Source organism: Lycorma delicatula, chromosome 2, assembly GCF_047948215.1.
Source record: "Lycorma delicatula isolate Av1 chromosome 2, ASM4794821v1, whole genome shotgun sequence".
NCBI lineage: Eukaryota > Metazoa > Arthropoda > Insecta > Hemiptera > Fulgoridae > Lycorma > Lycorma delicatula.
The window spans coordinates 27,132,169-27,150,491 of record NC_134456.1 but is presented as its reverse complement, the minus strand read 5'-3'; the positions used below and the strand labels follow the sequence as shown (position 1 = coordinate 27,150,491).

At 26.8% G+C, this 18,323-nt stretch overlaps 1 protein-coding gene across 1 annotated transcript in view; it reads right to left on the bottom strand.

Moving 5' to 3' along the window:
- zyd (sodium/potassium/calcium exchanger zydeco) overlaps nucleotides 1-14,227 on the bottom strand; it is an 85,804-nt gene extending 71,577 nt beyond the window's left edge. Inside the window, exon 1 of the mRNA XM_075358557.1 lies at nucleotides 14,076-14,227. Within this exon, the coding sequence (XP_075214672.1) occupies nucleotides 14,076-14,103 (28 nt within the window). The 5' untranslated portion in view covers nucleotides 14,104-14,227. The remainder of the gene's footprint in view (nucleotides 1-14,075) is intronic.
- Nucleotides 14,228-18,323: the final 4,096 nt, after the last annotated feature.

Sequence of the window (18,323 nt, the reverse complement as noted above, 5' to 3'; positions counted from 1 at the left end):
CACAAATGAATAGAATCAATCCGCAAATTTTGTTTTTTTTTTTTACCAAATTTCATGATAATTTTTTTATATATGACGTGAACAGCCGAAAGTAAAATAGCAGTAATGAGAAAATGTGAGATTTGTAGGGAAAAAAACTGAAGTTGTATAAAATATTATAATTTTATTTTTATTTATTTATTAGTAAAATAATATTTAAGTGAAAAAATACTAAAAAAAAACCAAAAAACTTTTTATAACCAAGAAGGAAGTACCCAGGCATATTTTTGAAATCCCGTTTAACCAAAATTTGACTTTTAAGGTTAGGAAAGAATCTTTCAGAGTTATCTTAAAAACAGATAAACGTTTACCAAGGTTATTGATCCGCGGAATTTGTATTACCTACTCGTTTCAGTTTGAATAAGTGATAACACCGTCCCCGAAAATTATAAATTCTTTGTTAACAAAAGTAAGTTAAGCAAAATTAAATCGTGTTTTATTATTGTATTGCTTCTATGAATTATTTAAATAACTCAATTTAATGTGATCAGACGATCGCTTATTCGGATTTTTCTTTAAAACTTGAATTTTTTTTCAACTAAATTTTGTTAAAAAATCGTTTTTCTATTAATAAAATAACTTTAATTTTTAATCATTTATTTCCGTTTGTAGTAAAATTAAGGTTATTATAATTTTATAATGTTCTATTAAATCGTTTTTTTTTGTTGGATAGCAGTAGGGTATATAACATTTTTCCTGTAGAAAACAAAATACCTTGGTGAAACTTAATTTATTGACAGACTTTAAAAAAAGAGGTTATGTATTGGACCCGTATACTTTTTTATGTTTGTACGCGCATAACCTTTTTCCTATAAATCCGATTGAAATATCTCTTATTGTAAACGACGCAGCTGCTTTTCGCGGTGGTATCATGATGCTGAAAAAAGTTTTTAGACACAAAAAATCGGTAAGAAAATTGAAAGAAACCTTTTGCTGTCCGGTGGGTGTAGCGATGGTGAGGGGTTGTGGCAACCGGAAGCGTTACAAGGCGGGTGTCTTCCCCTACGATGGTTGAGATGCCCGGCGGGTAGGTAGGAACAGCGGGAATTCTGATATTCTATATGTCTGCGTTACGTTAGATGATGTTATATAGTCTTCTGTAGAGCAGATGATGTGAGTTTCTGCACAATATATGTAGCATCGTTAATAAAATCGAGATATCCCGTCTTAAAACCTTTCAGAATCTTATAATTATACATAAGTGGATCGCATTACGTAGTCTTGATAATATACGAGTAAATACATATTTTTTAAAAATATTTACTTAATGATTTCATTCCAGGTTTATTGTTTCTAATATTAAACGAAAAATATTAAATAACCTATACAGAAAACTAAAGTTGGTTGATATCTTGCTCAAAATATTAATTTTCACTGAAATATAACTCAACATAAATTTACATATTCTTATAGTATTATAAAATGTTTATTTCATTTATTATCTAGACAGTCCACTGAGTATGTTTGTACTTTAATTTGTTGCCTTGTAACATTTTAACGGATGAATCAATTTTAACTTGGCTTTTACCAAATAACTTGTAATCTTAAAAAAGTGTATTAATGTTCTGCCCAAAGGCAGGTTTTCACATGGCCGCACCCCATTCTGCTCGATTCTGTGCCATCCGTTTCATGTTATAGTAACTCCTTCCCTTTTTACATTGTCTACTATTTTTACTAGTCTCCGACCTCTTGCTTTCCTCCCCGTTACAAATCCTTCCAATGCCTTCACCAACAGGCAGTCACGTCTCAGCCAGTCCCAACCAACTGCATTTTCTTCTTTTTATTATTTCAATCGCCCTCTCTTAACCTACTCTACCAAGCACCTCATCTTAAAAAAAAAGGTTTACAAATATTTTTATTTAATCTCACCATCAGAAAGCTTCTTTTATATCTTTTTTTTTTAGAATATTTTTTTTTTATTCTTTTAGTAGTTTTTATTTTTTCTAATTAATTAGAAGCCGTCTGTTTCTTTTATTAATATTTTTGTACCGTTTCCAATTTTTTTTTTTGATTCGTTATTTTTTATTTCATACAGCATCAGTTATAAAAAAATTATAACCGTATCACGTATTTTTATTTAAAGTATTAAACTTACTCTGATCGCAACATGTTAGAAATTTCTAATTTTTTTTAAGAAAAAAAAATCAAGGGATGTTTTTATGTTATTCAATCTCTTCTTTTTTTTGTTAAAACATCCTATTTTTATTTAATTTAATTTCAAAAAGAAAAAAAGAAAAAATGAAATATAATTTAAATGGAAATATTCATTTTGACCATCCCTGAATCCATTTTGACTAGTTTCGATGTGACGTCTGTCCATACGTACGTATTTATCTCGCATAAGTCAAAAACGATTAGCCGTAGGATGTTGAAATTTTGGATTTAGGACTGTTGTAACATCTAGTTGAGCACCTTTCCTTTTGATTGCAATCGACTGGACCAAAAGTGTCCAAGAAGCCCAAACTCCAAAAAATTTGGATTTTGGAATTTTTCTTAACTGCAGTAATACGCCCTCATTAAGAGCTTCTCAACGATATATCATAAGTGGTACTTATTTTCATTGGTTCCTAGAGTTATAGCCAAATGAAATCTTAATTAATGAAATATTTGGATCTTATAGCAAGGCACATCGGTTCGAATCAGATTTCAACTCCTTTTTTTTAACTTTTTTTTTAATTTAAATAAATTGATTTAATAATTATTAATCATTAATAATTCTTAATTATTAGCCCCTAATTGTAAAAAAGGTTTTATGAAAAGTTATAATTCAATAATAATAATAAAAAAAAATACATATATATATATATATGAAACAATATCAGAAGTTATTAATGAAATAAAATTTTATGTATTTTTCATTTTAAAAAACGTGTATATGTAATTTAATAGGCGTATAAGGAAGTCATGTGAACATCAAATTTTTTAAAGTAGTTTTCTGTTTGTCAAATATTCTTGTTAGTTTTTTTAATTTTTCAAGTAATAATTATTTCAGTCATGTTTACTTACTAGATATAATATATTCGTTTTGGTAAGAAAATGTGTGTAATAATGAAAAAAAAACTATGATTATTACGTCACAGATGGAGTAATATTTAAAAAAAAAAACAGTGTGACTAAATATTTCACAGTAGCTCTTACAAGAAAATTTTCAACCGGCGAATTCTCTTATAAAAGTCAACAATAGATTCAATGTAGTTTATGTAATTACGTGTTTGTTACAGTAACTTTCCTCTTCAGATCAGAACAACAGAGTCTTTTTTCCAGATAGCGCGCTTCACAGAATAAAACAAATACCGGTATATATTAAGTTTGTTTCTAATCAGATAATATTCAGCAATAGTGCATGGCTTGATTGAAGAGTTATTGGGGAATAAAACGTGACCATCATTTGTATTAAAATGTTTTTACAAATTGAATTATTAAGGTTCATAATCATCATTTCAGACTCATAAGCTAATATTCTTGCCATTTTTATAATATATTCGTATTTCTAACTAAACAAATATTATTTATTGTTTTATATTAACTTCAAGTTTATAAAAATATAAAGATTATTTATATAGGTGAACGGTATGAAATCAATTTAATATTCAATAAAATTACAGTTTTCTCATTTGTACGAGTAAATTGTAATGTTACAATTGTAAATTGTAATGTAAATAAACATAGGTGTATGAAAATACGTTTAATATATATATGTACATCTTTATGAGAAGCCTGTAGAAGTATGATTTTATCTTTAATTACAAATTTATTTTTCACAAAAAAATTCAAAAAGGCTTAAAATGTTAAAATACTCTAATATATTACAAATAAAATTATTGAAATAAAGGGTAAATTTCTTTGATATTTTGTGATTTTACTATTAAATTTTGTTTAAATTTTGGTTCAAAAATATAGATTATTCAGTATAAGATGATTTAATTTCGGACTTACTTCTTAACTGAATGAACTACATTTGGAATGATGCTTCTTCTTCAACCCGATATAACTGTTCACACCTTAAATTTATGAAATTGATTTCCTCATCTCTTTCAGGGTTTGCCTATATCCCTTCTTCCTTTTGGTTTAGATTTTCATGAAAATGGGATCTTTCTGATAGCATTCGTTCTACATGTTCTTACAACTTTCCGTTGCTAAATAATTTAATAATTCCACAAACATTATTTAAGTTATAGTCTACGTGTTTTTATTCAGATTTTATTTGATGTTATCAGTACTAATCTACTGGATTGAAGTCGGATCCTTTTTTTGAAAAAAGAATTATCAGTTATTTCTTATTGTTGGTAATAAAATAAACAGTTAATGCTGGAAATAATCAGTTATTTCCTACTGTTAGTGATAAGTGTGAGTACATATAATTCATTAAAATTGTTTTTTTCTAAAATATTTGTTATTTTTTAATATTATATAACAGTGTTTTATCAAAATAACTATTTTATTTAACGATTAATAAATAACTGGTTTTAAATATACAAAGTAACTTTTTTGTAGAAGAAAAACTTTTACGTGTTTTCCTTATTTTCTTTTATTTATTATTGTTTTTTTCATTTTAATTACAAAGAAGAATGCTTCCTTAATCGAATTATTTACTGGAGTTATAAAAATCTTTTCATTAGTTTGAGAATTATATATAATGACTGAATAAAAAATTCCTGTTTATTTATTTATTTTTTATTAATATAGACTACATAAGCTTAGAAGGCTGTGCATGGAATTAAAGAAAAATATAGCTTTTCAGTAGTTTAAAAGCTTTTCATTTTACGGAATTTTTAAAGCTTTGTTGTGTAATCATCTCTAACTTGATGTTTTACAGTACATTCATCAATTTAAAATAATTTACTGATCCTAAGTTAGTAATACTTTTTATCCCATTCAATTCGGTTCGGTAAAATAGTCTTTGTTAAACTATCCAGTTATTTTACGTTGAAAAAGTTATCTACCACTTATTATTTCTCTGAATAGTTTTATCATTAATACAAAAAATCTAGGATTCAAATAAGTAAAAGAAAATAATTTTCTGATTTTCTTGCAGATCACATGCTTAAGTTTAGTGAGGGGAAGAGGTTCTTCAATCGATCTGTATTTATTTTTTTACGTCTACCAGTCGGACAGTGGGCTCCCCTGCTATGTTTTTAATCCTCATGGTTGTGAGAATAATACTGATAAGTAACGATTAAAACCTGAAAAGCTCTCTTTCCTCCAACGTTTCCCTCGTTACTGACAAAGAAACTCTGATATCCCACTCATACCCTCCACAGGGACCTAAGGCCTTGATCTATGGCTTAAAACCTTCCCTGGGATAACAAAAAAGGATACTGAAAATTTGAAAGCAATCTCGGTTGGTTCTCAAGTGGTGTTCTGATACTCCTGTCGAATATTTCGAAAACTATCAACACACACACACACACACACACACACACACACACACATATATATATATATACACGAGGTGCGACAATAAAGTAATGAGACTGATTTTTCTTTGCAAAATGTGGCAACCCTGCAGCTTGCGTAGGCACACCATCTTTGACCTTGGTCTATATGCTACTTCTAGTCCAAGCGGCACATTGATGCAACTGCTAAGTCGTGAGTTGTGCTGTAATAAGTGAACACGTGTTTGTGTCTCTCGTCACAGAAATGAAACCGCAAAATATTGTGCAACGGTATGCCATTTCTTTTTGCGTTATATTGGGTGAAAACGCGACGACAACTTATGGTAAGCTTCAGAAGGCTTTTGGAGAGGAGGTTATGTCACGAGCTCAAGTTTCTCGGTGGCATAAAATTTTTAGTGAAGGCAGAAAGAATGTTGAAGATGAAGACCGCAGTCGACGACCATCAACCTCACGGACAGATGTCAACTTGACCAGGGTGCGCGAAATCGTACGATCTGATCGAAGATTATCCGTGAAAATGATTGCAGAAGAACTCGACATCAATCGAGAAACGGTTCGTCTAATATTAACTGAAGATCTTGGTATGAGGAAGATTTGTGCAAAAATGGTCCCCAAAAATCTCACACAAGCGAGAAACACGGAAAAATGTGGCAGCCGATCTGTTAGAGCAAACGGAAATCAATCCAGATTTGTTGAGTCGTGTTATCCACTGGTGATGAAGGTTGGTTTTTTCAATACGATCCAGAGACAAAACGCCAAAGTTCGCAATGGTGCTCAAAGGGATCACCCAGACCAAAAAAAGCTCGCATGTCAAAGTCAAAAGTGAAATGCATGCTTGTGTGCTTCTTCGATTACAAGGGAATTGTTCATAAAGAGTGGGTGCCTCCTGGACAAACAGTTAACCAATATTTCTACAAAGAAATTTTAGAAAGACTTCGTAAACGAGTTCTTCGTGTCCGTGCCAACATTGCTGATAATTGGATTCTGCATCACGATAATGCGCCATCCCATACTGCTCTGTCAGTACAGCAATTTTTAACCTCAAAACAAATTTCAGTACTACCACAGCCATCTTATTCACCAGATATCGCTCCGTGCGATTTTTTTCTATTTCTAAGAGTCAAAATGGCGGTAAGGGACACCATTTTCAAACAACACAAGATGTCCAAAAAGCTGTGACGAGGGTCTTGGAGGATATTACAGAAGATGAGTTCCAGAAATGTTACCATCAATGGCAGAAGCGCTGGAATAAGTGTGTGCAATCAGAGGGGAACTACTTTGAAGGAGACAACACTAAACATGACTAAAACGGTAAGCAACATTTTTTTTCACATCAGTCTCATTACTTTATTGTCGCACCTCGTATATTTATATAAACAATTTTTAATAATACTTTAAAACAGTTTTATTGCAGGCTTACTCTCTACAAAATTTCGACGACATTTGTTTTATTTGGTCGAGGAAGTTCCTTTGATGGTTTTTTTTGGTAACGTTTTTTGTATTAATTTGTGTAGAAGCTATTAAAACGAAAAAATATATTGCTTATATTAATATTTTACGATATTTTCCATTTTTCGTCGTCAATGCTTACTATTTAATTGTTGTGATTCAATTGTACAGTACAGTCTCAATTTATTTTAATATTCAAAGTATTTTTAACTGAAAATTTAAGGAGATTAGTAAGAAAACCTAGCAAACTTATATTTATTATTAAGTAAGAAGAAAAAACTCCTACATTTCAGAGAGCGGTAACTTTGTAGCAATTTGTTTATAATATTCCTTTCTTTGCACTTTCATTATTTTTAACTAGACGCAGGCCTAGATAAAAGCACGTCCAACCTTCAAATAGATTTTTACATATGGGCGACATTTTTTTGTAATCCTATCCATATTTTAATTAAAAATATGTTCAATAAAACCGCTTCAAAAAAAAAAAAAAGGTAAAACTTAACTAAAATTATTTTCATAATAATTTTTCTTTAAATTAAAATTTTTTGAAGAGGCGGAAAATAAAGGATATTAAATTGTTGAAAATTTTTAACGTGGCGCTGAGTACAAACAAATAAAAATTTAAAGAGAAATCGAAAAAATTAATATTTTTTAATTTTTTAGGTAACTTTTTAAAAGTACATTTTATATTTTATAAGCATCTTATTTTATTCATAAATGAAGTACTAAAATATTACGGCTTTAGTTAATATCACTAAATAATTAATGATATAAGATTGCACAAATGACTTAATTAAAATTTTAGAGAAATTTTGAAAAATATATAAACAGTAAAATACATAAATACAAATTTGACACATTAGATAACATTTTACTAGCTTATTTTTATACATCTAATTTATTACGGGATTGTGGAAGGAAGTGTAGGAATGTATGTGTGTACGTTATTGAGATATTGTAATTCTAAATGATAGAACCGATTTTCTTGTAGTATATGTATTAGTTTAAAGAAAAAATTACAACCACCTCTTCCGACAACAACACTCTGGGTAATTTAAAGCTGTAGACATAGAATTAAGTATAAATTCAAATTATTTTAATACTGGAGAATGGAACTAGTCAAATGCCAAGCAATGAAATAGAAACCAAGCAATTAATGTTTCATTAATAAAATATGGTGGATATAAAAGGAAAAGCCATAATTGTTTGAAATTCAACTAGTACGGTTTTTAAGTACTCAAAAAGTTATTTTTTTAATGATAGCTTAACGTAACATATTTTTGAGTATTACTTAAGAAAGGATTTTAAAAAAAATAAAATAGTCTCCTAGATAAAATTTCTTCCGCTCAAAAAACAAAACTTTCCGTAATACAAATAAAACTTTTTTTAACAAATTGATACAGGTATCATAAAAGATAAGACACTACATTGCTATTATCAAAATTTGTTTATCTAGAATTTTGTTTAAAAAAAATACATGTTAAATATATGCAATTGATAATAGATACGTAATAATAGATAATAAACAATGTTTAAGCGTTCCATATAATAAGCAAAAAATAGAGAAATTTGTTACAAAACTCTTATCGGCTCGTTTTCGTTGTTTAATAAATGAAATCGGGCCGGTAAGAGTTTTGTAACAAATTTTTCCTTTTTTAATAAAACTAGTATAATCACCCTCATGAATCGAAGATGCGTGTTGTAATATTAGACTTAATTTGTAAGTGTAACCCTCGATTTTTATCGTATCCGTGGACACACTTTTTATATTATTATTAAATGAACTTTTTTTTATTTCTCCTTCAATTAGTTCAAATAATTCTAATTGTAGAATAAACATTTTACCGATCGAATTTATTTCTGTTTTATCAAATCTTTGTTGCCACATTTGTAAAACTTTCCTACTGTTCGTGTTTTATTAGCAGCTATAATCTCATGTAACTAATATTTTTTTTTTTTTTTAATGAAGTTATTGTGATTAAAAAAATTGTTTCGTCTTCAGTACTATCATTTATATAAGAGCCCTTGTAGTGTATTTTCTTTTAAATTTTATTATTTCAAGTACATTATCAAGTTTTTGTACGCTACCTAGTACTATCAAGTACTGCTACCTAGCGGCGCGATTCGTAAATCCACCTTTTTAAGAAAAAAGTGACATATTCGAGTCCCGCGGTTCATCAAATGGAAGAAAAAAACGTTGTCTAACAAAATTCGAGGTGTTTTTTTGAAAGTATTCTTTATTAAAAATCTAGTTAAGTGAAATATAATGTTTTCTTGCTTATTTTTTTTATTTTTCCCCATTTTCATTTCACTTTTAGGTTAGGTCATGTTTAAAACTGTAAACATAGTTGACTTCGCCGTGCCGTTCAGTTCTGCAGTAACTGTGGTAAGCGAAGTTCTAACGAACTTCCTGATAATATGTATTGTAATATAATTATGTATGTAGTATAAAATAATAGTTAACATAATATATAATTATATTATTACAATTTTGTTAAGTAGTAACAATATACATGTAGAATAGTTTTAAAACTTTAAAAAAGTTATTTAGTAAAATATTAATCTAAGAAAATACTAATTTAATTGATAAAAAAGTAGACAGATTTTCTTTAATATGTTATCATAACCATTATCATAATCTTATAAATGATTCCGGACACATGCCGATTAAAAAAAGTACTTGAAGCTAAAGTAATTTTTAGAATTTTTTTCTGTGTCCATAAAGCGCTAGAAGCATTTCCGGTGTAGAAAATTCTGCCATTAAAAATCACATGATTACCTTCTTTTCTTCAAGATAAAAAATATTTTATTATTTTAGATGTGTTATTACGAGTTTAACAAAACCTACATTAATGAAGATTTATCTGAAATCAATTTTAAAATTATATTTATGTGTTTTTTTAATCAATTATTAATTTATTACTTATTTTAGCTTGTTTTAGTAAAATACACCCATATTTTAGTTTTTTATTAAAATGTTCGTAGAAGTTATAATCTGTTTTAGTAAATTAAATAATTAAAAATATTATAGTTGTATTTTATTGGTTAACAATTGTCATCTCTTTTTTCTGTTTAGCTCCGTAACCACCGTAAGGTATAACTTCAGAGGATAAATGAGGATAATATGTATGAATATTATCATAAGTGTAGTCTTGTACAGTCTCAGGTTGACTATTCCTGAGATGTGTGGTTAATTGAAACCCAACCACCAAAGAACACCGGTATCCATGATCTAATATTCAAATCCATATAAAAGTCATCTACTCAACAATAAAAATACCTAACAAAAGAAAACAAAACAGTATCGATGTTTAATATAAATTTTAACAACATAAAACAGTTTTAAAATATCGAAATCAAATTTATTTGAGGATAAAAAATGAATATCTTTATTTTTTATCATAATTAAATGCTGGAATTAAGTATAAATTTCAATTATTCGTAAAAATTATTTTAATATTGGAAAATGGAACTAACAGAATGCCAGTCTATGACGTAGGGATCAAACGATTTGTTTCATTAGTAAAAATAAGGTGGATACAGAATGAAAAGCCATTTGAAAAAGAATTGTAAAGCTAGTGAAAAAACATTTTCAGTATTTTTTTCCCGTTTTGAAGTTGTACTTCATTTCATAACAAGAATTTACCTATTTAGCATTTATATCTGAGTAGTTGGTTTGATTTAAAACTAGATACCTCTGAGCCGCTCTTTCTGTTTTAAAACTTAGTTCCTTTTCAGCTAATCAGAAGGTTTCATTTAGTCATGTGATCTTTAAATAGTGCGGTTAGTTACGTAACAAGACTAGTCTAACCTGTAAATACGTTATATAAATACTATATACTATAATATTATATTACGTTATAAAAATACGTTATATAAAAAAACTATTTTTCACCAATTAATCTTGAATTATAACTAGCTGTATCTAAAGCAAAGTAGTTAAAAATAACATTTACTTTGTAAATAAAAAAATATCGAAATAAATTCAATCTTTCTTAAACTAAAGAGTAAATAAGTAAAAATGTATTTAATTTCGACATTTACATTTCACTTCGGACACGTTTTATTTCGAACTTTAAAAGATGTAAAGCTGTTATTATTTGATTAATTCACCCCACAAATTCGAAGTTTGTGGGTCAGAATACGAAATGGAAATTTTGTAATGTATAAAAATGTGTCATTCCTGACCGAGATGTGAACTCCGGAGGAAATGTTTATTATTACTAAGATAAAGATTGGAGTACAATTGTAAATTGTAATTCATTAATAAAAGGGTATTCATTAAAAAAATTCACCCTGTTTACGTTTATTAATAAAAAATATTTTTTTAAATTTAGTTGGTTGTTGACTAAAACTTGTGTTTTTAATATACAGATACTGGTTTGTTCATGACTTTGAAATAAATAGTTTTAACTTTAAAAGCTCTATGATCTTTTTTAAAAAAAACACATATACTCTAATTAATTAAAGAACGGATTTTTCATATTAACTAAGTAGGCGACTTTATGTGCAGAATCATGTCATAGCGTATCAAGGCTAATAGGACTTTAAACAACTGACCTACAACTTATTTGCGGAGGTGAATGCACGAATTTTTTATCATCCCGCTGGATTTATACACATGGTTACGAGATGTAATCCTAAAATTTGTTTTTATTATCTTCGTTTCATAAACTTAATAAAACGAGCTTTAAAAATACTGCGTATATTTCCATTAAGGTCTTAAAATTCTATTAAATTACTAATTTAAGAGGACCATTGTAATAGTTAGGCTGTACTATTTTACCTAAACAAATATAAAATTATATTTAATTTTATCCGTACTAGTATAAAATACAAATTAATAATATTTTATTTTTATAACAAAGAGCAGTCTAAGTTTATTTTACAACTCTTAGTTTGGGGGAATAATATAATTCTTATTTAATTTACCAATTTTATCTTTAAATTATGAAATACCTTTTTCCACATCGTATTATTTTTAAAATAATCTATGAACTAGTTTTTTTTACATTAAGCTATTAAGTAATTGTATACAAGACATTTTTTAAAAAAATAATTATTTTTTAATTATACAAATATATATATATATTTAAACGATAAACAATCGATAAACATTTATTTGCGTCTTTGTTATTTTTAAAATTAAATCGTGAATTTTTTCACTGAAACACAAATCTCAGAGCAAAACAAAATTAACCATCTTTTCTTTAGTAAACGAATTTATGTTTAGCATTTATAAAAATAATCACAATAAAATTAGTAAAAATGCATCAAGATTGATGCATATTTTAATTTAATATTATTGATATTAATATTTTATTTTTTTTATTTTAAATGTTTATTATGAATATTTAAAATTAATTGCTTGTTTTAAATATGTAAATTCTTATACATTTTAATATTAATCCAGCTGATAACTTTATTTCATAATTTAAAAAAAAATTCGTAAAGTCCTGTTTTTAGTAATTAAAATGCTATTTTTCTTAATTAAAATAACTAATTAGTTATCTAAATATAAATTAATTACATTAACATTCATATCTGTTTATTATTTTTGTTGTCAGTTAATCAGCTAATGAGAAACAAAATCAATAAACGCGGTAAGTCTACATTCTATGTTTAATGTAATTATTTTTATATTATTTTTTTAACTTGATTCGATAAAAATTACTTTTTTTATTGTCCAATTTATTAAAATAATTTTATCAGTTAATTTAGCTATACATTTTATGAAAATTTAGTTTATTTCTATAAAAAAATTGAACTTCGAAATATATTTATGATTGAAAAAGCTAACCGTTCAAAAACATAATAAAGTAAAATGTTTTTATATAAAAATTAATAAAATATACAAATATTTTAAATTATACTTACTAATAGTATTAATTAGGGTAAATTTTTATTATTATTCTCATATGTTTGATTTTATTAAAAAATTATTGGTCTGCCTATCTTAATCTGTAATGAAAAAGAGAATAAAGGAGAAGGACTTTTAGAAGAAATATTACTGTTAATTTATGAAATTTATGTTTACATGAAATAAAACAAACTTCATCATATATTAGCAAAGAATTAAAAAAAAGAGTTAATATACATTTTATTTATAAGAAAAAAATTATAATTTAATAAATAAACCTGTAATTCTACATTAAAAAGGTCTTTACAAACCTTCGGTTGAAAAATAAAAGCAATTCCGAAATGTTTTTCTTTACAAAACAAAACTTAAATTTGCATCCAACAGGATACAAATACAAACTTAATTTATGTACAAATGATAAATGGAATGCGTTAAAAAAAATAATAATTTTATGTTGCCATCTCACCCAGCTGGCGACTAATTTCTACTAGTATTCCAGAATCTAGTCCCGTGAAAGATAGTTACCAACGCTGCCTCCGATTATTTTAGAGAGTCCCATATACAAAAAAAAACGAATTATTAAAAGTATAAAAAAACATCAAATCAACTATTAAAGATCTATTAATACAGTATGAATTTTTATCATTACTGCTTATAATTTTTGTGTTTAAATAAACGGTATCGTATGCATGTTCACGTGGCGCGTATTTACATTTAGTTTACGCATGTGTGCGTGTGCGTAAGCACGTGTATGTTGAATGAAAACCAATAAACATTTTGAACAAGATAAGTTAACGTAATATTGTAGCAAAATTTCAATGTAAGACAGTACGTCTTAAAATATTTTTAAATTAAGATTTATAAAAAATAATTTTTTAAACGTGCATAAAAATAGTCGTCATCCGATTTTAGATATTCATATCGATGTACATGCAGTAAATATTCATTAAAACAACAATAAAGAACCGGTATGGAACAATTGTAGTCAATTTTATTAGCGAAATAGTCTTCATCGGTTTCATTCGTATTCAAAGTCAATTCCTTTTAAATCAATTGTGTTGGGTTCATTTTTTTCACAACACTATCTTGAGATTCTATAATTTAATATAAATAAAAACAAAAAAAAAAAAAAATTTAATTTTTTTGACTCGCAATAACTGCAGGAACGCCAACCATAACACATATCCTTAATTACAGCCAAAAACGTCGTATAAAATTAGTCGAATATTTCATATAGCACTTGAAGGAAATAATAAAAAAAAAAAAAAAATAGAACTTAATTTATACATACGACTTGCTAATATCCGTTTTTGCACTGTTTGATCGTTTACCTGGGTGTGAAACCATGGCTGAAGACATGAATCAGAGCCGATATCCATGCGCCGCTGCTTGTCGCTGGCTCCGTTCTCATTGCACTGGGCCCGATGACGCCCAGAACCGTCCTGCGGAGTGCTCACTGTGTCCACCCTTTCCGATGTCTCTGCGCGCTACACACCATTATAAATAGTATACCTCGTAACAGTCGACTAAAATAAAGAAATTAGAGAAAAAATTGTTGAAAATATATAGAATAATTATTCTTAATTATTACTTATTCACTTTTGTTTTTACTAATAATAAGAGGTAAAGAAATAAATTATTCTATAATAAATAAGTAAATAAAAAGAACTGAATGTCGGTAAGTATCTACTTAAATATTATCTTGAAAACTGAAAAATTTTTATTATTATAATTATAATAAAGAAACAACTAAATGTTCTGCCTAATAATTACTTTAAATATTTGCTAATAATTTTTATTTTAGGTTCTGAAAACAATTAGCGCCAATTACTAGTGTTTATAGCAAAATTTCTAATAAGAATATTTTTGCGAACACATTTCTAGTCATGCTACGTCTTGCCGACTAATTTCAGTTTAATAGCTAACCTTATCATAAAAACATTAAAAAAATGATAATCTATTTTTATTATGTGAAGCGCAAAAAAAAAAGTTTCTAGTAAATTACCTACTGACTGGCTAGTCTTTCTTTGCTGTTACTAACCGATTCAAAAGAACGTTCCAAAAATCGGAGAATTTTTAAATAAAACTGTTTCCTGATAAAGCCACTGGTATTACTCTACAATGAATTTTTAAATAATGCTCTTCTAATTAAAAAAAAAAACCTGGGCTTAGTTAATTATAAGTAATTTATATTAACGCTTTAAAAATTATGATTTCTTTTTATTTTAATTTTGACTCTTATTACCGTCACTTATTTTCTTTAAATTATTCAGATTTTTATTATTTCGACAATGTAAGATGTTGCGTTAAGGAACTTTTGAAATTGGAAAAGTTTTTAGTGTATAAGTGTTACAGGTTATAATAATATAATCGCTCTTAAGTACTATAAATAAATCCTCTATATATTCAATCTTCTGTCAATCTGTTTCTAATCATCATCTTTTTGTTTGGAATTGTTCCCGACTTTAGTTATTAAAATATATATAATTAATAATTCATTGATCCTAATGAGGAATCCCCCAAACGGGGGATAAGAGAATTGAGGTTTTACAAAGGTTTCACTAAATTAACTTTCTTCAAAATAAATTTACTTTTAAAATTTATTACAAATATTATAAGAAATTTATTGGAATTAATTTTTTTCTATTTTCTGAATATCTTTTTTTAAATAATCTGTTCTGATTTATCTAATCCACGTAGTTTATACGGATTAAATGTAAAAACAAAAAATGAAACGTTTTATTTAAGTGATCAACTGTTTTAGAAATCCTAAATAGCATTACTGAAGAACACTAAGTCTAACGTTACGGTCTAAATTACTAAATTTTTTCGTATTTACGAAAAAATTAATTTACCGTCTTCATTATAGTAAAAAACATCAATCACCCCATTAGTATGATCCTAAAAATTATCTTCATAAAGTCTAAAAAATAACACTACAAACTATGATAAATCATCATCAGCAAACGGTTATGTGGTTTAAATGAAATTTATTAACGTTATAAATTAAAATGGTTTTTTATTTTCAATTTAAAGTATCAGCTGTAGCTTATTTATATTTAAAATAAAAATTAAAAATACTGCATCCTGCTGCTAAAGATTTTTATTTGATATATTTTTATATTAAAATCATTAATTTTGTTAAAAATAAAAAATAAAATATTTAAAAAACTTTTGTATGACTAGTTACATGTATTTTAACTTTTTTTTTTACTTCCTTGTATAAAGTAAAGGAAACATTGTTAGGCGAAACATTTCAGTTTTTATATTTCAACGGAAATATCCATTTTGACCATTCCTGAATTCATTTTGATTAGTTTCGGCGTGACGTCTGTACGTACGTATGAATCTCGCATAACTCAAAAACAATTAGCCGTAGGATGTTGAAATTTTGAATTTAGCTCGGTTGTAACATATAGTTGTGCACTTCCCTTTTTGATTACAATCGAAATTAAAATTAAAATTTTAATTAATGAAATATTTGGATCTTAAAAGGAAGGCACATCGGTTCGAACAGACTTAATCTCCTTTTGTTATTTTAACTTTTTTTTATTTGTTTTTTTAACTTTTCTTTTTTTAATTTAAATATATTGATTTAATAATTATTAATCCGTGATGTTACAAAAAGTTTTACAATGAATAATAATTCATTAATAAAAATAAAAAAATAAAATAAAAAATTATTGCTGAAATAAAATTAGAAGTAAAATAAAATTAAAATAATAGATTTGGTTAAACATCTGATTATTTAATTAATATTAATTGAAAATTGTAATTCAGAATCGTATTATTTTTGAATTTTCTTAGCAAATTCTTGTAAAAATTGTATATTTATTTTTTTAAAAATTATTTAATTTAATTATTTGACAGAAAAAAAAATACATTTTTAAATTGTATTCAATTTAAAGTAATTGTTGGAAATCTTTTTTCACTTGTGCATAATATGCTCAAGATTTCTGGTGTGTCGTATGAATAAAAGTTAATAAAAATAATTAAAGTAATCCGTTTAGTGTACTCCTGTGTACTGGTTACAAATATTAATTTTGACCTTACGGTGTAGAATAATCAGATTTTATTATTGGATTTTATTTGGTAAACAATTTATTTAAAGAGTAATCAAGGGACTTTTATTCTAACCTAATATTTCAGGTAACATTGTTGAATTAATAATTGTATAAATATTCGATGTTAATAAAAACTTATATTTTAGCAATTCTCCACTTTTATTAAAGAATTGGAGGATCGTATCTCACTTTCAAATGAAATAACTTTTAATAAAGTGCAGTAAAAATTCGTATATGTAATTTAGTAGATGTACAAGGAAGTAATGTGGTGCCCACATCAAATTTTTTTTAGTTGTTTTATCTTTCTACAACAATGGAGTACATTACATATTCCGTAAAATCATGAAATATAGAATGTATTGTTTTGTTTGTTTTGACTGTTACTTAGCTAAAACTGGTAGATAACGGCATAAATACTAAGATTTAGGTTTAGAATATTTCTAAATAAATGATCAATGAGGCTGACTAGATATAAATGAAATTTACTAAATGAGATGTTTTATAAGAAAAATGTTAAATTGATGAGTCCCCTTATTTTGGGTAGGAAACATGACCGAATAATGCAGGACGTAATGAAGTACAATAAAAATTAAATTACTATTATATTAAAACAATAATTAGAAAACATTTATGAATATATGGGAAACAAGAAGACTGGAAAATCGGATTTAATTTAAAAGGTTGGTATTAGAAATATTAATGTTTTTTTTTTAATTTCTCTGAAAAAAGATATCACTATGAATTATAAAAACATTAAAACGGCACAAAAAAGTTAACTAGATGAGAAGATAAAAAGCCTTCCTTTATTCCACTTTCTGATTATATTTCAAGGAAACGTTTTGAAAATTTTTATAAACTTTACAAAAATAAGATAAAAATATTATTCCTTTCAAAACTGAAACCTGTGTGAGATAAATCGATAGTCGCCATTTCTATTTAACCGTATTTTAGATAAAATAATTTGTGAGTAGCGAAAAGAAATTGAAAACCTAAAACTTATAATCACAAGAATCGAAACAGAACAAAAAAGAATACCAACGGATTGTTTTGTTTTTAGAAATGGTCTAGCGATCTTTGCTGATGACCTAAACACAACCCAAAAACAAATTAAATTTTTGAGAAAGATCTGTATTGTAAACTTCATTTATAAAAACGGAAACGATGACAAATCTATAAGAACTCCAAAAGAGAAGTAGAAAGAAAATTTAGGAAGCTTAAAGTCGTGGAAAAATTTAAATATCTATACGATTCAGAAAATGAACTAAGCAAAATGCGTTTAGAAAATCTTGCAAATAAAGTGGAAATGGCATTCCATCTGAACAAAATTCTTTACAATAAAAAATCTGATGTGGATACCATATGAATTCCTTCTACGCCTATTAAATTACATATACAAATTTTTTGCTGCACTTCATTTAAACTTATTTCATTTGAAAGTGAGATACGATCCTCCAATTCTTTAATAAAGTGGACAGTTATACAGTTGCATTGTGGTGAATACCGCATTGCATCACA